At 43.1% G+C, this 26,184-nt stretch overlaps 1 protein-coding gene across 3 annotated transcripts in view; it reads right to left on the reverse strand.

The window, feature by feature from the left end:
- Positions 1 to 580: 580 nt before the first annotated feature.
- Positions 581 to 26,184, reverse strand: part of LOC137353138 (mitogen-activated protein kinase-binding protein 1-like) — a 186,656-nt gene continuing 161,052 nt past the window's right edge. For 2 of the 3 annotated variants that reach the window (XM_068019174.1, XM_068019171.1), the window contains exons 25-31: positions 24,286 to 24,453; positions 24,065 to 24,185; positions 17,528 to 17,582; positions 9,651 to 9,933; positions 8,564 to 9,472; positions 6,959 to 7,044; positions 581 to 2,162 (exon numbers count right to left, since the gene is read on the reverse strand). In XM_068019174.1, coding sequence (XP_067875275.1) covers positions 1,920 to 2,162; positions 6,959 to 7,044; positions 8,564 to 9,472; positions 9,651 to 9,933; positions 17,528 to 17,582; positions 24,065 to 24,185; positions 24,286 to 24,453 — 1,865 coding nt within the window. In that variant the 3' untranslated portion in view covers positions 581 to 1,919. The remainder of the gene's footprint in view (positions 2,163 to 6,958; positions 7,045 to 8,563; positions 9,473 to 9,650; positions 9,934 to 17,527; positions 17,583 to 24,064; positions 24,186 to 24,285; positions 24,454 to 26,184) is intronic. The other variant, XM_068019172.1, reaches the window with a different exon arrangement.

Raw genomic sequence — 26,184 nt, forward strand, 5'->3', positions numbered from 1 at the left:
TGTAATTCTGCGCATGTGCAGATTCCAGAAATTGCAGTCAGTTCAGTGGAGTAATGACGGTGAACGTTGACAGCTTCGTAGTCAGCACCACAGTAAAATCCGGGCCATTATTTTTATCTGGCCACCATGCAAAGGGCTGCAGTTAGTAATTTTATAGGTTATCACCAGCACAGCTGTGTTCGGGGAGTGCGTGTACAGGTGGTGAGCAGTAACCACTCCAACTTTGGGGGAAGCTCTACCTCCAGTCCACATGCACGTGCTGCTCCTGGAGAGGGCTGAAATTTGACACTTGCGGACTGTGACAGCAAAGTACAGGGACTAATGCCAGCACAGTAAACATACTTCAAAAGAAGCTCCTGCAATTGTGGAATAGGGTTCTACTGATGTGAAACTCAAGATTCTTGCCTTTGCATGATTAGCTTAAGATGGCCAATTTGTTCACAGACAGTTGGAAATATCAATTCTCAGCAATCTTTGTTTCATTCCTGATTATATTAAAATGTCTGGCTTTTCACTTGCAAACTACCACTACCTGACCAGTAGTCTTCATTCTCTAGAAGCAGTTGTCAGAACTCAATGATCATAAACAAAAAGTTTATTTCAAAAGATTTAAGGCAAGAGGTTTAAGAAAAACTCACAATATACATACAAAAAAAGGAGGGGACATAATAAAGTTCTGCAATATTCAACACAATGTGCACTTACTGTAATACATTATTGCATTGCAAATCCTAACTTTATACAGGTATTTGTACAGCAGAATGAAAACAAAAACATCCATGTGCATCATATAGTATTTTTAAAAATTCAAGCTTTTTTTTTGAAAATAGGTGCATATCTGAAACCCCAATTTGGAAAAACAGCCCCTTTTGCAATAGGGATCAAGCCCTGAAGGATTATTGTACACTTCTCACAAAATTTAAGACATCACATAGTTAGCTTCTTTATAGTATCAAACCAGCTCTGAAAAATTGAGCCTATCATTCCTTGCGCCATGAGGTCAGAGGAAAAGTACTGAGCAAAAACTAAAAATTCTCTGCTTGAGACATCAAAATTAAAATGCATAAATCTTTTAAATTAAATTCAGATGATCATGAAAAGTTGCTGTGGATATACTGAAATAGTGTATTACTGTGACTGTTCAGGTGCAGCCAGCTGACCCATGCACTGTATGTGGGCTGTGAAGACTCTTTTTAGATCTCATTATTGCAATCTACTATTAATTTAAAATTGCTTAGTTCAAATCATCTGACCATTCAATTTTTTTTAAAGTTTTGAATTCCAACTTTTCTGTTTGTTGCTCAATTTATATTAGATAATTCAGGTTTAAAAAAAAAATAAATGGTTTGAATTACAGGAGTGGACTTCCTTTTGAAACCAGACTAAGTAATGATAACCAGCTGTACTTTTCTAGGTGCAGCTACTTTGTTAAGAGGTTTGGGATTGTTTCACAAAAAATATATTATCTTTCTGTGGTGGCTGCATATCTTTTAAAACAAAAACACACTTTTGGAAGGGAAAATGCACTATTAAAAAGTGCAACTAATTTTTAAAAACTGAAGTCATTTGCTGGGCTCTTATTTCTCATAGGAGGTGTTGGTGGAAATTTAAATAGTTTTGTATGATTATGGGGTCGGTTCTTCAATTACCTAAAGTCAATACAAGTCATTTTCTGCTAGTTGTCAGTGCTTAAGCTTCTCGGACAATGAAGGGATCGGAACAATTCTGACCAAAAGGTAAAAATTTGGAAAGATTTCCTGGCTTAAAAAAAACTGTTGACTGTAATTCTAATAAGACATGTTGATTATGGCACCCTCACTACAGAAACTACATAAAATACACTTATTAGAATGCTGTACAATTCCCTAAGACAAAGACCAATTTTGATATCCTTTTTCTGGCTCCTCAAAAGCATCATTTCAGTGTCGTAATTGTAGTTTCTGTGCCATCATTTTTATCAACAGTTCTGAATAGTGCTCGAGCAGAGCCGCTGCCTTGCCATTCTCTAGAGATTCTGAAGCAAACGGCAACTGGTTTACCAGAGAAGCTGAATTTGGCAAACACTCGACAGAGTTCAAATGCTTCCTCACAGAGGAAAATGCATCACACAGGATGGCTGTCATCTGGGACTTCACCTCCGGTGCATCTTCACTGGATGCCACCTGTAAAGAAAGACTGGATTGGAGCATGACTTTTTAAAAACGTACTTCCCTTCCTCCCGAGATACAGTTCCTTAGGCAGAAGCTGTCATCTCGTAGTGAGTTGTTAGTGTGTGAGCCAGATCCTTCAGACAGCTGATTGTTCAACTGTGTGAGGAAGGTATCACAGCTCAGCTAAATCTGGTCTTCAAGTAATGCCCATGCATGAGCATTCCACAGTAGTAATCAAAGGCAAGAAACAGCTGATAGTTTTTGTATCCCAAGAATAGGGACAGAAAAGAACTCAGAACAATGATTACACATGAATATTTCAATACCAGAGTTTATTTATTTTACTACCCATCCTGTCAAACCCAGATGATCTGGCTGTGTCCCTCCCTATGCACCAAGGCGACTGAGGCGTGCACTTGAACAGATGCACTAGCATTGCTGGGTTTCCTCCTCACTCTCAGTTTCTAAAAAGTGATGCACTCCCAGCAAAAATGCCGAATGAACATGGACAACAAAGGTAGAGAGCCAGACAGCCTGTTATTAGTCGAACAGTCTACTGATCAGTCTGGCCATCAAAGAACAAAGAACAGTACAGCACAGGAACAGGCCATTCGGCCCTCCAAGCCTGCGCCGATCTTGATGCCTGCCTAAACTAACACCTTCGGCACTTCCGGGGCCCATATCCCTCTATTCCCTTCCTATTCATATATTTGTCAAGATGTCTCTTAAACGTCGCTATCGTATCTGCTTCCACCACCTCCCCTGGCAGCAAGTTCCAGGCACTCACCACCCTCTGTGTAAAAAACTTGCCTCGCACATCCCCTCTAAACTTTGCCCCTCTCACCTTAAACCTATGTGCCCTTGTAACTGACTCTTCCATCCTGGGAAAAAGCTTCTGCCTATCCACTCTGTCCATGCCGCTCATAAATTTGCAAACCTCGATCATGTCGCCCCTCCAACTCCGTCGTTCCAGTGAAAACAATCCGAGTTTTTCCAACCTCTCCTCATAGCTAATGCCCTCCAGACCAGGCAACATCCTGGTAAACCTCCTCTGTACCCTCTCCAAAGCCTCCACATCCTTCTGGTAGTGTGGCGACCAGAATTGCACGCAATATTCTAAGTGTGGCCTAACTTAAGGTTCTGTACAGCTGCAACATGACTTGCCAATTTTTATACTCTATGCCCCGACCGATGAAGGCAAGCATGCCGTATGCCTTCTTGACTACCTTATCCACCTGCATTGCCACTTTCAGTGACCTGTGGACCTGTATGCCCAGATCTCTCTGCCTGTCAATACTCCTAAGGGTTCTGCCATTTACTGTATACCTCCCACCTGCATTAGACCTTCCAAAATGCATTACTTCACATTTGTCCGGATTAAACTCCATCTGCCATTTCTCTGCCCAAGTCTCCAACCGATCTATATCCTGCTGTATCCTCTGACAATCCTCATCATTATCCGCAACTCCGCAAACTTACTAATCAGACCAGCTACATTTTCTTCCAAATTATTTATATATAGTAGAAACAGCAAAGGTCACAGCACTGATCCCTGCAGAACACCACTAGTCACATCCCTCCATTCAGAAAAACACCCATCCACTGTTACCCTCGGTCTTCTGTGACTGAGCCAGTTCTGTATCCATCTTGCCAGCTCACCTCTGATCCCTTGTGACTTCACCTTTTGCACCAGTCTGCCATGCGGGAACTTGTCAAAGGCTTTACTAAAGTCCATATAGACGACATCCACCGCCCTTCCCTCATCAATCATCTTCGTCACTTCCTCAAAAAACTCAATCAAATTAGTAAGACACGACCTCCCCTTCACAAAACCATGCTGTCTCTCGCTAATAAATTCATTTGTTTCCAAATGGGAGTAAATCCTGTCCCGAAGAATCCTCTCTAATAGTTTCCCTACCACTGACGTAAGGCTCACCGGCCTATAATTTCCTGGATTATCCTTACCACCCTTCTTAAACAAAGGAACAACATTGGCTATTCTCCAGTCCTCTGGGACCTCACCTGTAGCCAATAAGGATGCAAAGATTCCTGTCAAGGCCCCAGTAATTTCTTCCCTTGCCTCCCTCAGTATTCTAGGGTAGATCCCATCAGGCCCTGGGGACTTATCTACCTTAATGCTTTGCAAGACACCCAACACCACCTCCTTTTTGATAATGAGATGACTGAGACTATCTGCACTCCCTTCCCTAGGCTCAACATCCACCAAGTCCTTCTCCTTGGTGAATACTGATGCAAAGTACTCATTTAGCACCCCACCCATTTCCTCTGGCATCCAGCACTTATTTTAGGCAAATGTGGCACATCTAAATTTAACGTAGTCAATTGGGAACAGAATATAGAGACCTGAAATATGGTTTCTTTCTAGTCTCTGTTAATTTGAACAAAGAAGAACAAAGAACAGTACAGCACAGGAACAGGCCATTCAGCCCTCCAAGCCTGCGCCGATCTTGATGCCTGCCTAAACTAACACCTTCTGCACTTCTGGGGCCCATATCCCTCTATTCCCTTCCTATTCATGTATTTGTCAAGATGTCTCTTAAACATCGCTATCGTATCTGCTTCCACCACCTCCTCTGGCAGCAAGTTCCAGGCACTCACCACCCTCTGTGTAATATTTTAATATATTAATATTAATTAATATATTCTATTAATATATTCTTTGATCCAAGAATATTGACATTTGCCAACTTCAAAGTTATATACTAGCAAGTTAGAATATAAACTAATGCGGTCATTCAAACCTGGATGGTCTGGACTGTGTCCCTCCCTATGCACCGAGGTGACTGAGGGGTGCACGTGAACAGATGTACAAGGATTGCTGGGTTTCCTCCTCACTCACAGTTTCTAAAAAGTGATGCACCTCATGTACAATCAAGTCTCTTTAGTTGCCTGTTGCCAATGGATTACATTAAATTTAGATGCACCACATTTGCCAAAAAATAGGTGCTTAGGTGCTGGATGGCCAGACTAATCAGTTTTAAATTATTTTTGATTTTAATAACCACTTAAAATAATGATTGTTTCCTTTTTTAAAAAAAAAAACTGGGAGTGTGGGCATTGCTGGTAAGGGCAGCAATTATTGCCCATCCCTAGTTGCCATCAAGAAGGTGGTGGTGAGCTGCCTTCTTGAACTGCTGCAGTTCTAGTGGAGTACTTACTCCCACAGTTAATTCCAGGATTTTGAACTAGTGATGATGAAAGAATGCTGTTATATGTCCAAATAGGATGGAGAGAGACTTGGAGGGCAACATGGAGGTGGTGGTGTTCCGATGCGCCTGCTGCTCCTCTTCTAGGTGGAGGTAATTGTGGGTTTGGCGAGTGAGGATACTGTCTAAAGGATAAAAGGACCAAGGTACAGTAGTGCAAATACTGTACAAATACATACATTTTAGGGACAACTTGAACCAGAAGCAACATCACAATGATTAATCGACCAAAAATACCTCACAACCTCAGCAGCATTTTGAGCTATTGGGACGAATGTCAGGAACTGGTGTTTGTCTATCCTCCATCCTTTTATTTATTTATTTAGAGATACAGCACTGAAACAGGCCCTTCGGCTCACCGAGTCTGTGCCGACCATCAACCACCCATTTATACTAATCCTACATTAATCCCATATTCCTACCACATCCCCTCAATTCCCTTACCACCTACCTACACTAGGAGCAATTTACAATCACCAATTTACCTATCAACCTGCAAGTCTTTGGCTGTGGGAGGAAACCGGAGCACCCGGCAGAAACCCACGCGGTCACAGGGAGAACTTGCAAACTACGCACAGGCAGTATCCAGAATCGAACACGGGTCGCTGGAGCTGTGAGGCTGCGCTGCTAACCACTGCGCCGTGATAAACAACATTCTTTTATAAGTTGATCTTTCGACAGCTCATAAATAAATACCCAGCAGATGAACACAAGGTGTAATAAATTCCAGTCTACCTCCTTCCCCTCCTGAAAAGGCGATTGAAAAGTTACCTAATGCAACTTTAGGCAGATATTAATTTGTAAAATAAAGGGACTTCTACAATTCAATTAAGAAATTATTCACTTGTAATGAACTTGTTTTATTTCTAGGTAGTGAAACCACTATTCAATGGAAAAGGAAATATCCATGTTTCTGCTAATATGTAGCAATTTCAAGTGCTACAGTAGTCCCTTGAAACCTATTACAATATTGTATACAGGCTCACTCTGATGCTCACAGCAGGGTCTTGCACTGTATTTACAACAAAGTAACAGGCCATTTAACCCAACAGCCGGTGTTTATATTCCACATGAGCCTCTTTGGAATTCTCTACCCAAGAGGGCTGTGGAAGCTCAGTCATTATGTTTAAAGCAGAGATTGACAGATTTCTAAATATAAATGACATAAGGAGATGAGGATAGTGTGGGAAAAAGGCATTGAAGTGGATGATCAGCCATGATCACACTGAATGGCGGGGCAACTTGAATGGCCTACTCCTGTTCCTACATTCCAACTCTTCATCATCAAATAACCTTCTATTCCCTTTTTCCCTCATGTGTTTATCTAGCTTCCCCTTAAATGCACCGATGCTGGTCACCTCAGCCACTGCTTGTGATTATGAGTCCCACTTGTCTTGTGAAACTATTGGGAGAGACACCCAGTGAAGGTTGGCAGGTAGGGGTAACAAAGCAGGTCAGTACTCAAGTAGGTCAGTTTTCTGTGTACTCAGTCAAATATACTATAGTGAAGAAAACAAAGCAGTTTAAAATGGAGAGGAGTTGAATTAAAATATTGATAAAGTTAATCAATGTGCACCTTACCTTACTGTACAGCTGTAAGGCCTTCTGCAAAGTGTTCTGAAGTTCTGTTACGACATACTCACAGTTCTCAACACTGACTATAAGATCTGCAAGAATAGAGGACTAATTGAGGAGAAAATTCAAGTATAAATTCCCATGAGTCCTTAACTCACCAGTGGATCAAGTGGTGCAGAACATCAAGACAGCACATGCAATTTACAGATCAGAAGTCACTCAGTAGTTGGATTGCTACAAATGACCATTAAGCTAGGGCGGTGGAATTAACCGGCCAGGATTCCTGTTTCTGGTCACTATTGGGTGAATAAATTTCAGTTGAGGACAGATCATGCATAGTTGTGATGTCAGACATTTAATGTCTAGGTTAATACATGAAGAATGGTTAATTGGGTGAGGTAATGGATGACTGCCAGCACTTGGAACCAGAACTCCGATCTAGTAAAATGTTATATAGCTCATTTCCTCTGATTTATATTCAACTTCTACATACATTATCTGAGTGGGGGAGAGAGGAAATAAAACAAGCAAGCTTTCACTATTTCATCAAATTAGTACTCTAATTACAAGCATCCATAAAATGCATCATATTGTTTCAACATGATAGATTTTTCTGATTCTATAATCACTCAGTTACAGTATTTCAAAGTTATACAAGTGAAAGCACACCAGGAAAAACATCAGTGCACCACATAAACTATTTTCCCAATGTGATTTTATATCTGCTGTGTTTCAATTTGTGTAGATGTATATGGCATACATGGTGTTAAAAGAACAGTAGCCTTCTGGTGTGTCTGAGAGTAGCCTGCAATCAAATGCTGGTTGGGATGGACCTCGACCAAAAATGTTAGTGACTACCCCTGCACTGGATGCATGAGCTGAGCTTTGATTTTGCAGCTGATTTCATTTCCAGATGTTAAATTGACCTGTTTATAAATTTAACTTGAAAACAGATGGGAATTAACCCTTCTCACCATGAAGATTTTCCTCCAATTCTATGGGAAGGAATTACAAAGATTTTGAAAATGATTCTAGTTTTCATTACTAAAAATACTGAAGGTATTCATTCTTCATCTGGCCATATTATTCACTTACACAACTTTGGTGAACATTTTTTATAATTACAGATAAGCATGAGAACAGCCACAACTTGTGTGAAGCATGCGCTACAACATTCAAGTGTCTTAAGGTTATACAGAAGAACCTTTTTTGGCTGCTGAGTAGACTGTGGAAGAAAGGAAGGTCAAAGCCCTGTCCTACTGCACCCAGCAAAAGCACACACCTGAGCTGTCTGGACAAGCCAGATTTTAAAAGCAGCACAAAAAAATTTTCCTAATCAAATTTGCAAAGAATAAAACACACTTTATTTTGACAGAACTGCAAAGATTAATCCTATATTTTTACTACCCGTCTTGAAAAAGGAAAATATTGGGGCCAGAGATGCAATGAAAGTTAAATACATATTAGAAATTATGAAAGGTCACAGACCTGAAAAGTTAACTCTGCTTCTCTCTCCACAGAAGCTGTCAGACCTGCTAAGTATTTCCTGCACTTTGTTTTTATTTCATATTTTCAGCATCCGCAGTATTTTACCATTAGAAATTATTGTACCTGCTTCATTGGTGGGTTGCTCTTCAATCTCCAGACTTTCTCTGGATGATTTAGGAACATCCATGGGAAGACCATTTCCTTCTGGGATAATTATGGAATTACTGCTCACTCCATCCCTGCTGGGACTGACAGGGTCATGCTGTGCTAGTAAAGTAATGGAGTCCCATGACTGAAATTCTTCCAACGTGTGCTCCATGACATCTTGAGAACTGTTGCACTGCTCTGAATTCCAAGTATCTTTCTTTAGGATTGTCAAGGAGTCCATGTTTGGGCTGCTCCCATTTTTCTCAAGGTCTTCACAAATTGTTTGATCTTTTGCAGCTGAACACACTGGTTGTATGGGTGTGACTGCTAAGGTAGCTAGTCGTGTGGAATCTTGACCAGCACGCAGTTTTTGTTTGACCTTTGAAACAGCAACACCATTAGCTATTGGAGGAGGCATCAGCAGTCTGTCTGTGTGTATTTTAGAAAGGTTCAGGGTTAAGTTAGCTCTAGCCTGATGGTTTCCATAAGACAAAGATTCGTTCTGTAATATCTGTTTTGGTGGCTTCTTTCCTTTAAAATTTTCAGTTGGACCATCTTCACTTGGAGTGGAGCCTTTCACTGACTCTGTTAAGTCTACAGTAGACACTGCTCTGGAATTGGGTAAACTTATACCGCTCAACTGTCCTAAGGTTTTCAGATGCAAGTTCTCTCCCATTGATGCACTACGTGTCATTTTAGCTCTGAAACTTGCAGTTGGATGCATGTAGGACCTAGGTTTGCTCTTGGGTATCTCTTTGCTAAGGGCTGCAGCAAGTATGTCCATTTTGCCACACAGTGAGTGTCTCTGTGCTGTCCCCTCATTTACATGCATATTATGCACGCTGGGTTGAGACGTTGCTACGAATGAAGATGATGCTTGTTCTTCTGATCGAAAATGAGTAAAATAAATGAGGTTAAATATTTACTTAATGTACATGTAGTAAAAAGGTGAAAAAGAGATGGAAATTAATCATTTTACTAACAAGTGACATTTATTTGCAGGATCATGTCGAGTGTATAAACTACTAATTTGCAATAGAACACCTCTCAGGATAAATCTTACCTGCTTGCACCAGGTCCATCACAGAGGCTGACTTTTTACACATTTGGCTTCTTCCATTATTTGGTGCTGTACCTTTCACCCCTGTCAACGCAAGAGACATCTCAGCACTTGAACTCACTGACTCGACACTCCATTCACTTCCACTGTCCACTTTCTCGACACTTTGACCCATCTCTTCACCTCTATGGTTTATAGTTCCATCAAAGAATGACTGTGACTCCGATACATTAACTTCTCTAAAAGATTTCTCTTCTGCATATAATTGTGTAGACTTGTAACTTGCCTGTAAGGGGTTGGGGGGGCGGGGGGCGGAGGGGAAGAGAGAGAGAGATAAAATGATAAAAACAAAGAAACATTTATTTTTCTTACAGTCTTGTGTTTTGTTAAATGATAACTGATGTTTCTGTAGGGACTGTATTCCATGATCAACAAAAGCCACATCACATTTCTACCTCGTGTCAAATGGAGTGATACATGCTGTTAGTGAGCCTGGAACATCACATTAACCATATAGAGATAAAGGGATAAATCTATAAATGCTGGAAACAATAGACAATGTTACAAATACACAGCAACATCAGTAAAGCAAAAAATAAATGTTAGAGCCTAATCCTGAAACTTTAAACTGTCTTTTCTTTTGTCAGATAATGATAGGATCTCCTATGTATCCTTTATCTTTCATTGAATTATGTGTTGCTTACCAAATGGCAGTGGAACATGCAACCTGCCCTGTGCAAAATTACTGCAGTGTAGGATAGCAGGATTCACATAAATATATTCTTGTATTTGATAATAAAGTTCGATTAAGAAATACATCTCCTTCAAATTGCATGTGTGATACAAATTTTAATTTAAAATATGCCCGATGTACACAGCAAGTAAAATCAATATCAGGTGGGAAAGTTTGGTTAATGCTTTGGACTTGATCCTTTATTAGGATTTCTTACATTTTTCTTAAAACAGTTATAGGATAGTGCCAGAGCTGGATTAGCTCAGCTCAGATCAAATGCTGGTCTACAGAGTAGGTTCCATGAAACTGGATAGAACGTGAAATCAGTAGTAATCTGCAATGAACTTGCATTACTGTACAGGAATGTTATTAACTTCTCAAAATCAGGTTCAACAGAAATAAAAAAATCATAATTTACATAATTATTCCTAAAAAGCTCCTCAGGCTTGAGCAAGATATCCATGACTGTCAAATGAAAAAGGGGAAAGAAAGTAAGGTATGGTCACAATAAATGTAACACACTGACTGAAGTTGTATTTAAATTTTAGCATTTGCTGTTTTGACAGTACTATAGAAAAAGAGGGTCATAAGCAAATAAAAAGGAAAGAACAGCTAAAAATCAGCCCACAGTTAACATACATCTGTCATAACACAGACTGTTTCCCCTTGATGGTTTAGTAAAGGTAGCAGGCAGCTACATAACACAGGCCAGAGTTCTCAGGATTTATTACCAGCTGTGCTGATCTCAGCCAAGACAGTATGCGCATGTGGAGATCAGAAGGAGACAGGATTGAGTCGAGATTTTCCCACACAGTGGAATGATCTGCCACCAATTGCTCTCTAGTTTAACTTAAAAATGGAGATATTAGAGAGTGTTTTTTTAAATTCATTCATGGGATGTGGGCGTTGCTGGCTCGGCCAGCATTTGGTGCCCATCCCTAATTGCCCTCGAGAAGGTGGAGGTGAGCTGCCTTCTTGAAACGCTGCAGTCCATGGGAGGTAGGTACATCCACAATGCAGTTAGGAAGGGAGTTCCAGGATTTTGACCAAGCAACAGTGAAGGAACGGCAATATAGTTCCAAGTCATGATGGTGTGTGACTTGGAGGGGAACTTGTTGTTCCCATGCATTTGCTGCCCTTGTCTTTCTAGGTGGTAGAGGTCACGGGTTTGGAAGGTGCTGTCTGAGGAGCCTTGGTGTGTTGCTGCAATGCATCTTGTAGATGGTACATACTGCTGCCACTGTGTCAGTGGTAGAGGGAGTGAATGTTTGTAGATGGGGTGCCAATCAAGCGGGCTGCTTTGTCCTGGATGGTGTTGAGCTTCTTGAGTGTTGCTGGAACTGCACCCATCCAGGCAAGTGGAGAGTATTCCATCACACTCCTGACTTGTGCCTTGTAGATGGAGGATAGGCTTTGGAGAGTCAGGAGGTGAGTTACCAGCCGCAGGATTCCGAGCCTCTGACCTGCTCTTAGAATCATAGAAAGTTTAAGGCACAGAAAGAGGCCACTTGGCCCATTGTGTATTTATATGGCTACTCCAGTTCAGTTTCTGGTCAATGGTAGCCCCTAGGATGTTGATAGTGGGGGATTCAGCAATGGTAATTCCATTGAATGTCAAGCGGAGATGGTTAGATTCTCTCTTGTTTGAGATAATCAATGCCTGGCACTTGTGTGGCGCTAATGCTACTTGCCAAATATCAGCCCAAGCCTGGATATTGTCCAGGTCTTGCTGCATTTCTACACGGACAGCTTCAGTATCTGAGGAGTCACGAATAGTGAACATTGTGCAATCATTAGCGAACATCCCCACTTCTGACCTTATGATTGAAGGAAGATCATTGATGAAGCAGCTGAAGATGGTTGGGCTTAGGAAACTACCCTGAGGAACTCCTGCAGTGATGTCCTGGAGCTCAGATGATTGACCTCCAACAACCACAACCATCTTCCTTTGTGCTAGGTATGACTCCAACTAGCGGAGAGTTTCCCCCCGATTCCATTGACTTAAGTTTTGCTGGGGCTCCTTGATGTCAGGAGCAGTCACTCTCAACTCACCTCACCTAGAGTTCAGCTCTTGTGTCCATGTTTGAATCAAGGCTGTAATGAGGTCAGGAGCTGAGTGGCCCTGGTGGAACAAAAACTGAGCGTCACTGAGCAGGTTATTGCTAAGTAAGTGTCGCTTGATGGCATTGTTGATGACACCTACCATCACTTTACTGATGATTGAGAATAGGCTGATGGGGTGGTAAATGGCCGGGTTGGACATGTCCTGCTTTGTGTGTACAGGACATACCTGGGCAATTTTCCACATTGCCGGGTAGATGCCAGTGTTGTAGCTGTACTGGAACAGCTTGGCTAGGGGCGCGGCAAGTTCTGGAGCACACATCTTCAGCACTGTTGCTGGAATATTGTCAGGGCCCATAGACTTTGCAGTATCCAGTGCCTTCAATCGTTTCTGGATATCACGCAGAGTGAATCGAATTGGCTGAAGTCTGGTATCTGTGATGCTGGGGACTTCAGGAGGAGGCCGAAATGGAGCATCCACTCGGCACTGCTGGCTGAAGATTGTTGCAAATACTACAGCCTTATCTTTCGCACCGATATGGTGGGCTCCCCCACCATTGAGGATGGGGATATCTGTGGAGCCACCTCCTGCAGTTAGTTGTTTAATTGTCCACCACCATTCACGGCTGGATGTGCACAGTTCCCACAGATTGGAGGGTAGCAATGTAACCCCACTATTTAAAAAGGAGAGAGGAAGCAGGGAATTTTTGACCAGACAGCCTGACGTCGGTAGCGGAGAAAATTCTAGAGTCCATTATCAAAGATTTTATAGCAGAGCACTTAGAGAACAGTGATAGAAACGGGCAGAGTCAGAATGGATTTATGAAAGGGAAATCATGCTTGACAAATCGACTAGAATTCTTCGAGGATGTAACTAGTAGAGCTGATGAGGGGGAGCCAGCGGATGTGGTTTATTTGGACTTTCAGAAGGCTTTCGACAAAGTCTCACATAAGAGAATAGCATGTAAAATTAAAGCGCATGGGACTGGGGGTAGTGTATTGCAATGGATAGAAAATTAGCTGGCAGACAGGAAACAAAGAGTAGGGATAAATGGGTCTTTTCCTGAATGGCAGGCAGTGACTAGTGGGGAACTGCAGGGATCAGTGCTAGGACCCCAGCTATTCACAATATACATTGGGTGGCGCAGTGGTTAGCACCGCAGCCTCACAGCTCCAGCAACCCGGGTTCAATTCTGGGTACTGCCTGTGTAGAGGTTGCAATTTCTCCCTGTGTCTGCGTGGGTTTCCTCTGGGTGCTCTGGTTTCCTCCCACATGCCAAAGACTTGCAAGGTTGATAGGTAAATTGGTCATTATAAATTGCCCCTAGTATAGGTAGGTGGTAGGGAAATACAGGGACAGGTGGGGATGTGGTAGGAATATGGAATTAGTGTAGGATTAGTATAAAATGTGTGGTTGATGGTCGGCATAGACTCAGTGGGCCGAAGGGCCTGTTTCAGTGCTGTATCTCTAAACAAAATATAAAAAAAAAGATGAGGGAACTAAATGTAACACCTCCAAATTTGTAGATGGCACAAAACTGGGTGGGAGGGCGAGTTGTGAGGAGGATGCAGAGAGGCTTCAGGGTGATTTGGACAAGTTGAGTGAGTGGGCTAATGCATGGCAGATGCAGTATAATGTGGATAAATGTGAAGTTATCCACTTTGGTAGCAAAAACAGGAAGGCAGATTATCTGAAAAGGCTATAAACTGAGACAGGGGAATATGCAGTGAGACCTGGGTGTTCTTGTACACCAGTCGCTGAAGGTAAGCATGCAGGTCCAACAGGCGGTAAAAAAGGCAAATGGTATGTTGGCCTTCATAGAGAGAGGATTTGAGTACAGGAGCAGGGATGTCTTGCTGCAATTATACAGGGCCACACCTGGAATATTGTGTGCAGTTCCTTATCTGAGGAAGGATGTTCTTGCTATAGAGGGACTGCAGCGAAGGTTTACCAGACTGATTCCTGGGATGGCGGGACTGACGTATGAGGAGAGATTGAGTCGGTCCGGATTATATTCGCTGGAGTTCAGAACAGTGAGGGGGGATCTCATAGAAACCTGTAAAAATCTAACAGGACTTCACAGGGTAGATGCAGGAAGGATGTTCCCGATGGTGGGGGAGTCCAGAACCAGTCTAAGGATACCGGGTAAACCTTTCAGGACTGAGATGAGGAGAAATTTCTTCACCCAGAGAGTGGTGAGCCTGTGGAATTTGCTAGCACAGAAAGCAGTTGTGGCCAAAACATTGTATGTTTTCAAGAAGCAGTTAGATAGAGCTCTTGGGTCTAAAGGGATCAAAGGGTATGGGGCAAAAGCGGGAACAGGTTACTGAGTTGGATGATCAGCCATGTTCCTAATGAATGGCGGAGCAGGCTCGAAGGGCCAAATGGCCTACTCCTGCTCATATTTTCTATGTTTCTATAACTGCAGAGCTTAGATCTGATCCGTTGGTTATGGGATCGCTTAGCTTTGTCTATCACATGCTGCTAATGCAGCTTGGCACACAGGTTGTTGTGTTGTAGCTTCACCAGGTTGACACCTCATTGAGATATGCCTGGTTCTGCTCCTGGCATGCCCTCCTGCACTCTTCATTGAATCAGGGTTGGTCTCCTGGCTTGATGGCAATGGTAGAGTGGGTGATATGCTGGGCCATGAGGTTACAGATTGTGGTTGAGTACAATTTTGCTGATGCCAATGATGGACGACAGCGCCTCATGGATGTCCAGTTTTGCATTGCTAGATCTGTTTGAAATCTATCCCATGTGGCACGGTGGTAGTGCCACACAACATGATTGAGGGTATCCTCAATATGAAGGTGGGACTTTGTCTCCACAAGGACTGTGCGGTGGTCACTCTTCCCAATACTGTCATGGACAGATGCATCTGCAGCAGGCAGATTGGTGAGGACGAGGTTAAGTATGTTTTTCCCTCTTGTTGGCTCCCTCACCACCTGCCACATACTCAGTCTAGCAGCTATGTCGTTTAGGACTCAGCCAACTCGGTCAGTAGTGGTGCGAAATTGAAGTCCCCCACCCAGAGTACATTCTGTGCTCCTGTCACCCTCAGTGCTTCCTCCAAGTGGTGTTCAACATGGAGGAGTAATGACTCATCAGCTGAGGGAGCGTGGTAGATGGTAATCAGCAGGAGGTTTCCTTGCCCATGTTTGACCTGATGCCACGAGACTTGAACTGGTCCGGAGTCAATGTTGAGGACTCCCAGGGCAAGTCCCTCCTGACTGTATACCACAGTGCCGCCACCTCTGATGGGTCTGTCCTGCCGGTGGGACAGGACATATCTGTGGATGGTGATAGCAGTGTCTGGGACATTGTCAGGTATGATTCTGTGAGTATGACTATGTCAGGCTGTTGCTTGAATAGTCTGTGGGACAGCTCTCCCAACTTTGGCACAAGTACCCAAATGTTAGTAAGGAGGACTTTGCAGGGTCGACAGGCCTGGGTTCACCGTTGTCGTTTCCGGTGCCTAGGTCCATCCGCTTTCATTCTTTTTTTATTGACTTCATAGCGGTTAGATGCAACTGAGTGGCTTGCTGGCCATTTCAGAGGGCATGTCAGAGTCAACCACATGCTGTGGGTCTGGAATCACATGTAGGCCAGACCAGGTAAGGAGAGCAGATTTCCTTCCCTAAAGGGCATTAGTGAACCAGATGAGTTTTTACAACAATTGACAATGGTTTCATGGCCATCATTAGACTAGCTTTTAATTCCAGATTTATTAATTAAATTCAAATTCCACCTTCTGCTGTGGTGGGATTTGAACCCATGTCCCCAGAACAATACCCTGGGTCTCTGGGTTACTAGTCTAGTGGTAATACCACGATACCACGCCTCCCTTTAATGCCCTGAGAACTGTAATTATTGAAATTGTTGCATTCAGGAGAGGAAATCAACCTAATTGACAATGGATTTCTGATTATGAATTCACTAAATAAAGAAATGTAATAAAAATTCATAAGGTGACTCCCTCTTTCGAGATCTACTTGGTCCGAATTGCTTAGCAAGCTCGTATCTAAATAACTACGAGATTAACTTCCATATATTTAAAAAATTAAACCAGTCATTTAAATTGGCAATAGAGGCTTTATGCATAAGTTAACACACTGCACAGTGGGATTAGTATAAATGGGTGGTTGATGGTTGGCACAGACTCGGTGGGCCGAAGGGCCTGTTTCAGTGCTCTATGACTTAGGGGATGGGCCTAAGTTCGGGATGCATGTGTCAGTCTGGCAAGATTAGCAGTATTTCCTTCAATGCTCATAGTCACAAGTGAAATCCAGGCCATAGAAGGTTAAATTCAGTAATCTGCACTCCCAGTACAAAGTTATGTTGAAGAATTGGCACTGTAGTATAGTAGCCCTCAGAAATTTGTCACCATCCTTCACCTACTACATGATTACATGCAAGCCATAATCCTTATTACCACAGACCCTATCTCAGTGATGACCAGCGTCACTTGCACGCCTGACATCATTCTCCCGAAGCAACTACTCTACTTTGAGCTTAGCCACGGCAAAAGACTCCCAGGAGGTCAGAGGAACACTTTAAGGGTGTTCTCAAGGCATCCCTGAAGAAATCCAACATACCCACTGACTCATGGGAGGAGTCCTTGTCCCTTCACTGCTCAAAGTGGAGTAGGTGCATTTGGGCAAGTACTGAGCATCTTGTGAGATTTTGACGGGAGCACGTGTAAGTCAAGTTCAGGCAGTGGAAGGGGCTCACAGACCCCCAAGTAACTTACCTATTGAACACTTCTTTCAACACCGTGCCCCACATGTGGTAAAGTGGAAGCAAGTCATCCTCAGTCCTAAAGGACTGCCTAAGAAGGGAGATTGCAGCCCTTTCTCCAACTTGTCCCCTTGGAGCATGGCTTCCCATTAGGAACATGAAATTGATGAATTTATCACTATGCTGCCAATCATAGGAATTTATTCAACAGAATGTATAAACGCAGCATAACTATACTGCATTCTTTGATCTTTATTGAAAACTGGATTGAAGACAACACCATAACCACTATATATTAATTGGATCTTGGAAGATTTGAAAATCGTGGTTAAATTAGCTACTCACATCTTGCAGGTTTTTGAACTGCTGCTGGACTTTGAGTGGGAAAGTTGCTGCCATCCTGCAGGGAATAACAAGTCAACATTCAGAAGTACACAACTCTTCAAATAGCAAAACTGAAGCGTGGCATTTTAAAGTATTAAACTAGCTGATAAGACAAAAATTTCCTCCAGAGAACTCTCCCAAATTAAACTGCAATCTAAAATAATCATTTTCTGATCTTCGACTGTAAAGATGGCAATTAAGTAAGTAAAAGTGTCAACATTTATAGAAAATAGGAGTAGGCCATTTGGCCCATCGAGCCTACTCCGCCATTCATTATGATCATAGCTGATTATTTATCCAACTCAGTAGCCTGTTCCAGCTTTCGCCCCATACCCTTTGATCCCTTTAGACCCAAGAGCTCTATCTAACTGCTTCTTGAAAACATACAATGTTTTGGCCACAACTGCTTTCTGTGCTAGCAAATTCCACAGGCTCACCACTCTCTGGGTGAAGAAATTTCTCCTCATCTCAGTCCTGAAAGGTTTACCCGGTATCCTTAGACTATGACCCCTGGTTCTGGACTCCCCCACCATCGGGAACATCCTTCCTGCATCTACCCTGTGAAGTCCTGTTAGAATTTTACAGGTTTCTATGAGATCCCCCCTCACTGTTCTGAACTCCAGCGAATATAATCCGAACCGACTCAATCTCTCCTCATACGTCAGTCCCGCCATCCCAGGAATCAGTCTGGTAAACCTTCGCTGCAGTCCCTCTATAGCAAGAACATCCTTCCTCAGATAAGGAACTGCACACAATATTCCAGGTGTGGCCCTGTATAATTGCAGCAAGACATCCCTGCTCCTGTACTCGAATCCTCTCTCTATGAAGGCCAACATACCATTTGCCTTTTTTACCGCCTGTTGGACCTGCATGCTTACCTTCAGCGACTGGTGTACAAGAACACCCAGGTCTCACTGCATATTCCCCTGTCTCAGTTTATAGCCTTTTCAGATAATCTGCCTTCCTGTTTTTGCTACCAAAGTGGATAACTTCACATTTATCCACATTATACTGCATCTGCCATGCATTAGCCCACTCACTCAACTTGTCCAAATCACCCTGAAGCCTCTCTGCATCCTCCTCACAACTCGCCCTCCCACCCAGTTTTGTGCCATCTACAAATTTGGAGGTGTTACATTTAGTTCCCTCATCTTTTTTTTATATTTTATTTAGAGATACAGCACTGAAACAGGCCCTTCGGCCCACCGAGTCTATGCCGACCATCAACCACACATTTTATACTAATCCTACACTAATTCCATATTCCTACCACATCCCCACCTGTCCCTGTATTTCCCTACCACCTACCTATACTAGGGGCAATTTATAATGACCAATTTACCTATCAACCTGCAAGTCTTTGGCATGTGGGAGGAAACCAGAGCACCCAGAGGAAACCCACGCAGACACAGGGAGAAATTGCAACCTCTACACAGGCAGTACCCAGAATTGAACCCGGGTTGCTGGAGCGGTGAGGCTGCGGTGCTAACCACTGCGCCACCCAATGTATATTGTGAATAGCTGGGGTCCTAGCACTGATCCCTGCAGTTCCCCACTAGTCACTGCCTGCCATTCAGTAAAAGACCCATTTATCCCTACTCTTTGTTTCCTGTCTGCCAGCTAATTTTCTATCCATTGCAATACACTACCCCCAGTCCCATGCGCTTTAATTTTACATGCTATTCTCTTATGTGAGACTTTGTCGAAAGCCTTCTGAAAGTTCAAATAAACCACATCCGCTGGCTCCCCCTCATCAGCTCTACTAGTTACATCCTCGAAGAATTCTAGTCGATTTGTCAAGCATGATTTCCCTTTCATAAATCCATTCTGACTCTGCCCGATTCTACCACTGTTCTCTAAGTGCTCTGCTATAAAATCTTTGATAATGGACTCGAGAATTTTCTCCGCTACCGACGTCAGGCTGTCTGGTCAAACATTCCCTGCTTCCTCTCTCCTTTTTAAAATAGTGGGGTTACATTGCTACCCTCCAATCTGTGGGAACTGTGCACATCCAGCCGTGAATGGTGGTGGACAATTAAACAACTAACTGCAGGAGGTGGCTCCACAGATATCCCCATCCTCAATGGTGGGGGAGCCCACCACATCAGTGCGAAAGATAAGGCTGTAGTATTTGCAACAATCTTCAGCCAGCAGTGCCGAGTGGATGCTCCATTTCGGCCTCCTCCGGAAGTCCCCAGCATCACAGATACCAGACTTCAGCCAATTCGATTCACTCTGCGTGATATCCAGAAACGATTGAAGGCACTGGATACTGCAAAGTCTATGGGCCCTGACAATATTCCAGCAACAGTGCTGAAGATGTGTGCTCCACTGTTCGGAACTCCAGCGAATATAATCCGAACTGACTCAATCTCTCCTCATACGTCAGTCCCGCCATCCCAGGAATCAGTCTGGTAAACCTTTACTGCACTCCCTCTAAAGCAAGAACATCCTTCCTCAGATAAAGAGACCAAAACTGCACAATTATCCAGGTGTGGCCTCACCAAGGCCCTGTATAACTGCAGCAAGCCATCCCTGCTCCTGTTCTCGAATCCTTTCGCTTATGAAGGCCTACAATTGCTGGTGCCTTGACAGAAATCTTTGCATCCTCATTGGCTGCAGGTGAGGTCCCAGAGGACTGGAGAATAGCCAATGTTGTTCCTTTGTTTAAGAAGGGTAGCAAGGACAATCCAGGAAATTATAGGCCGGTGAGCCTTACGTCAGTGGTAGGGAAAATATTAGAGAGGATTCTTCTGGACAGGATCTACTCCCATTAGGAAACAAACGAACTTATTAGCGAGAGGCAGCATGGTTTTGTGAAGGGGAGGTCGTGTCTCACTAATTTGATTGAGTTTTTTGAGGAAGTGACAAAGATGATTGATGAAGGAAGGGCAGTGGATGTTATCTATATGGACTTCAGTAAAGCATTTGACAAGGTCCATCATGGCAGACTGGTACAAAAGGTGAAGTCACGTGGGATCAGAGGTGAGCTGGCAAGATGGATACAGAACTGGCTCAGTCATAGAAGACAGAGGGTAACAGTGGATGGGTGCTTTTCTGAATGGAGGGATGTGACTAGTGGTGTTCCGCAGGGATCTGTGCTGGGACCTTTGCTGTTTGTAGTATATATAAATGATTTGGAGGTAAATGTAGCTGGTCTGATTAGTAAGTTTGCGGACGACACAAAGGTTGGTGGAGTTTCGGATAGTGATGAGGATTGTCAGAGGATACAGCAGGAAATAGATCGTTTGGAGACTTGGGCGGAGAAGTGGCAGATGGAGTTTAATCCGGACAAATGTGAGGTAATGCATTTTGGAAGGTCTATTGCAGGTGGGAGGTATACAGTAAATGGCAGAAGCCTTAGGAGTATTGACAGCCAGAGAGCTCTGGGCGTACAGGTCCACAGGTCACTGAAAGTGGCAACGCAGGTGGATAAGGTCGTCAAGAAGGCATACGGCATGCTTGCCTTCATCGGTCAGGGCATAGAGTATAAAAATTGGCAAGTCATGTTGCAGCTGTACAGAACTTTAGTTAGGCCACACTTAAAATATTGCGTGCAATTCTGGTCGCCACACTACCAGAAGGACGTGGAGGCTTTGGAGAGGGTACAGAAGAGGTTTACCAGGATGTTGCCTGGTCTGGAGGGCATTAGCTATGAGGAGAGGTTGGATAAACTCGGATTGTTTTCAATGGAACGACGGAGGTGGAGGGGCGACATGATAGAGGTTTACAAAGTTATGAGTGGCATGGACAGAGTGGATAGTCAGAAGCTTTTTCCCAGGGTGGAAGATTCAGTTACTAGGGGACATAGGTTTAAGATGAGAGGGGCAAAGTTTAGAGGGGATGTGCGAGGCAAGTTTTTTTAAACAGAGGGTGGTGAGTGCCTGGAACTTGCTGCCAGGGGAGGTGGTGGAAGCAGGTACGATAGCGACGTTTAAGAGGCATCTTGACAAATACATGAATAGGATGGGAATAGAGGGATACGGTCCCCGAAAGTGCAGAAGGTTTTAGTTTAGGCAGGCATCAAGATCGGCGCAGGTTTGGAGGGCCGAATAGCCTGTTCCTGTGCTGTTCTTTGTATACCATTTGCCTTTTTTACCGCCTGTTGGACCTGCATGCTTACCTTCAGCGACTGGTGTACGAGAACACCCAGGTCTCGCTGCATATTCCCCTCTCTGTTTATAGCCAGCTAATAATCTGCCTTCCTGTTTTTGTTACCAAGTGGATAACCTCACATTTATCCACATTATACTGCATCTGCCATGCATTAGCACACTCACTCAACTTGTCCAAATCACCCTGCAGCCTCTCTGCATCCTACTCACAACTCGCCCTCCCACCCAGTTTTGTGTCATCTGCAAATTTGGAGACATTACATTTTGTTCCCTCATCTAAATCATTAATATATATTGTGAATAGCTGGGGTCCTAGCACCGATCCCTGCGGTACCCCACTAGTCACTGCCTGCCATTCGGAAAAAGACCCATTTATCCCTCCTCTTTGTTTCCTGTCCGCCAACCAATTTTCTATCCATCGCAATACACTACCCCCAATCCCATGCACTTTAATTTTACATGCTAATCTCTTATGTTGGACTTTGTCGAAAGCCTTCTGAAAGTCCAAATAAACCAAATTTAGTTCACCTCAGCATACAGGACAGGAAGGCCCTTGACTTTTGTCAGGAATTTGTGCTGCATTAGCAACTGGGGCTGTGGTAGAGACACTAACTGACCGCAGCACCCAAAAGAAAGCGGAGAAGAGATAACATTGCTACTGCTTAACACCGACCAGTAATTTCTGCTGGCAATGTGTAGGCAGATGATGGGTGAAGACAGAAGTGATGCCCCCATGTCTAATAATATTCATTTAGACTGTGCATATGGAACCGTACCCCTTCAAAAAATCAATACTTTGATGTGCCTTTATGGGGACAGTTTTGTGAATAACTCCTAGTCAGATCTATTTGCTGCCCAATCTGGAAGTTGATATGTCTTAGATTCTACATTAGAGGATTCAACTTGTATAAACTAGAATCCAGCAATTAAATTCATCAATCTCAAGCTTTTGAGCAGAATAGGGAACAGGCTTACAACAGTGAAGGACAGGTGCTGTGCTGCAGCCAGCAATGACAAGGCTTTAAGACAGGGATTTAATATAACTAGCATTACTAATATTTTACTTTCAGCACTCAGGCTCATTGCTTCTTGCATTGTTGGCAAATAAAAAGCACCAGTATTAAAAATGGCCGCCCCAAATTCCACACGACACCGCCGGTTGCCAGGCATTATAATGCAGCAAGAACTTTCAGATAATTGGGCAAAGCTCAGATATCAAAGAATCATGACAACACCGGAGGCGGCCATTCGGCCCATCGTGCCCGCACCAGCTATCTGAATGAGTACATCAGTTAGTGCCATTCCTCCGCCTTCTCCCTGTAACCCTGCACATTCTTCCTTTTCAGATAATAGTCTAATTCCCTTTTGGATGCCTCGATTGAACCTGCCTGCACCACACACTCAGGCAGCGCACTGCAGAGCTTAACCACTTGCTGCATGAAAAAGTTTCTCCTCATTTCGCATTTGCTTCTCTTGCCAATTACTTCAAATCAGTGCTCTCTCGTTCTCAACCCTTTCACGAGTGGGAAGCTTCGCCCTATCTACACTGTCCAAACTCTTGATGATTTTGAATTCCTCCATCATATCATCTCTCAGCCTTCTCTTCTCTAAGAAAAACAATCCCAAGCCTAGGATACTGTACGCTTTATTAATCGCTCTCTCAACCTGTCCTGCCACCTTCAATGACTTATGCACATAAACACCCAGGTCCCTTTGCTCCTGCACCCCCTTTAGAGTTGTACCCTTTATGTTATATTGTCTCTCAATGTTCTTCTGACCAAAATGAATCACTTCACATTTCTCCGCATTGAACTTCATCTGCAGCTTGTCCGCCCATTCCACCAACTTGTCTATGTTCTTTACGAGTTCTGCACTATCTTCCACACAGTTCAATGCTTCCAAGTTTCGTATGATTCACAAGTTTTGAAATTGTGCCCTGTATACCAAGTTCCAGGTCATTAATATATATACCAGGAACAACAAGGGTCCCAAACACTGACTCCTGGGAAACTCCACTACAAACCTTCCTCCAGCCTGAAAAACATCCATTAATTACTACTCTGTTTCCTGTCACAAAGCCAATTTTGTATCCATGTTGCTACTGTCCCTTTTATTCCATGAGCTATAAGTTTGCTCACAATCTGTTGTGCAGCACTGCATCAAATGCCTTCTGGAAGTTCATATACACCACATCAACAGCATTGCTCTCATCAACCCTCTGCTACCTCTTCAAATACTTCAACAAGTTTGTTGAACACGATATAATTTGAATCAGCCTTTAACTTGAACAATTGCTAAAATTTAACCAAGAGCCTGAAGAGGTTCACAAGGTTTTAGATACTATTAAACTCATTAAAACTTTTTGGAACAGTTCAAAACTAACCTGCTGTTTTTCTGGCAGCGGGATAGAAATCTTGCAGAAATACTCAAACGAGGATTTAAGAAAAAGTTGCTTTCATTCTCTGCACTTTGCTGTAGATCTTTCAGCGAGCTGTCAAATTTCTCTGCAAATTAACAAACCAATTTTAGTGACATGTAGTTGCAAATGGTTAACATTTAAAAACTTACTGGGATAAGAAAGGCACATTTTATAAAGTTTGTTACCATTAGAAAATTCATTAGCCAAAGCTTCAAAGTTGTGCTTGAGAAATTTTTCTTGGTCAGGTGTTTTTGCTGCATGTGACTCTTGAGGCACTGTGCAGCACTGCTCCTCCTCCTCCTCCAATCCTGAAGAATGACCATCAGAACTGAGCTGGCCCACAGAGTCAGAATCTAGGGTTGATGCACATAAGACATAGAAAGTACAGTTAGAGTTAGCCTCTTAATTTTTATCATATACTTAGTGAACTTGGTTCAATACCTGTTTAACCAAATTAAAACTCCTACATTTGGCCTGACAGAAAACGACGACTTTAATGCCATTTGCGGGAACTACAACATGTGCTGGTACTGGCCATCTATAAAAGCAGTACTTATCATAGAATGACATAGCTCCGTCTGTGCTGTTTGGCCTATTGTGCCGGCATTGGCTCTTTCGTCGAGCTATCCAATTAGTCACATTCCCCTACTCTTTTCACATAGCCCTGTAATTGTTTTCCCGTTATGTATTTATTCAATTCCCCTTTGAAAGTTATTATTGAATATGCTTCCACCACCTTTTCAAGCAGTGCATTCTAGACAACTCCCTGCATAAAATGTTTTCCTCGTCAACTCAGATTTAAGGTGATTGGCAAATGAACCCAAGTCAAATGTTTACTGACCCTTCTGCCACTGCAAACAGTTCCTTATTTACTCTATTAGAACTGTTCATGATTTTGAACACCTCCATCAAAATCTCCTCTTAACCTTCTCTGCTCGAAGGAGAACAAACCCAGCTTCTCATAAGATGATAAGAAATAGGAGCTGGAATAGGCCAATTGGCCCTTTGAGTCTGCAACAAGATCATTCAACAAGATCATTGCTGATCTGCTACATTAACTCTACATTCCCGCAGTATCCACACATTAAAGGCCTGCTCAGGTCAGGGAAAAAAACCCGACCTGAACCCGACAGAACCACATCGGACCTGAGCCCGACCCGATTCCCTCCACATTTACTCAGTTTCCCTCCTTGACGCCCTGGGCTCCCAGCTCAGGTAGGTTTTTTTTTACTTTTAACACTTACCAGCAGAGCAAAATGCAATACTTACTTTGTGTGTTCGACCCAGACCTGACCTGACCGCCGTACCCAGAAGAGTGACCCGACCTGAACCCAACATGTCATCAGGTACAGGTCGAGTAGCAGGACTTTACCCCACATCCCTTCGTACCCAAAAATCTACTGACCTCAGTCTTGACTATGCTAAATGACTGCACATCCACAGCTCTCTAGGGTACAGAATTCCAAAAATTCACAACCCTTTGAGAAGAAATTGCTTCATATCCAAGTCCTAAATGGCCGTCCCCTTATTCGGACACTGACCCCATGTTCTAGATTTCCCAGCCAGGGGAAACATTTTCTCAGCAGCTACCTTGTCAAGTGCCTTAAGAATTTTGTTTCAATTAGAACACTTCTCATTCTTCTCAACTCTAGTGAATATAGACCTAGTTTACACAATCTCACCTCATTAGAACAATCTCATCTCATCACAGGAACCAGTCTCGCCAGCCTTCGTTGCACTCCCTCTAGGAAAAGTATATCCTTACTCATGGTAAAGAGACCAAAACTGCACACAGGTTGGCCTCACCAATGTTCTATATAATTGTAGTATGACTTCTTTACTCTTATATGCCAATCCCTTTGTGACAAACATTTCCCAGTCTCTCACCATTCAGAAAAATTTTCCTTTATATTTTTCTATCAAAGTGGATAACTTCACACTTAGCCACATTGTATTCCATCTGCCATGTTCTTGCCCACTCACCCAACCTGTCTATATCCTTCTGCAGCCTCTGTGTCCTCCTCCCGACTTTGTATTGTCAGCAAACTTGGATACGTTACTCTTAGTCCCTTCATCTAAGTCAT

The sequence above is a fragment of the Heterodontus francisci genome, chromosome 40 (genome assembly GCF_036365525.1).
Source record: "Heterodontus francisci isolate sHetFra1 chromosome 40, sHetFra1.hap1, whole genome shotgun sequence".
Classification (NCBI taxonomy): domain Eukaryota; kingdom Metazoa; phylum Chordata; class Chondrichthyes; order Heterodontiformes; family Heterodontidae; genus Heterodontus; species Heterodontus francisci.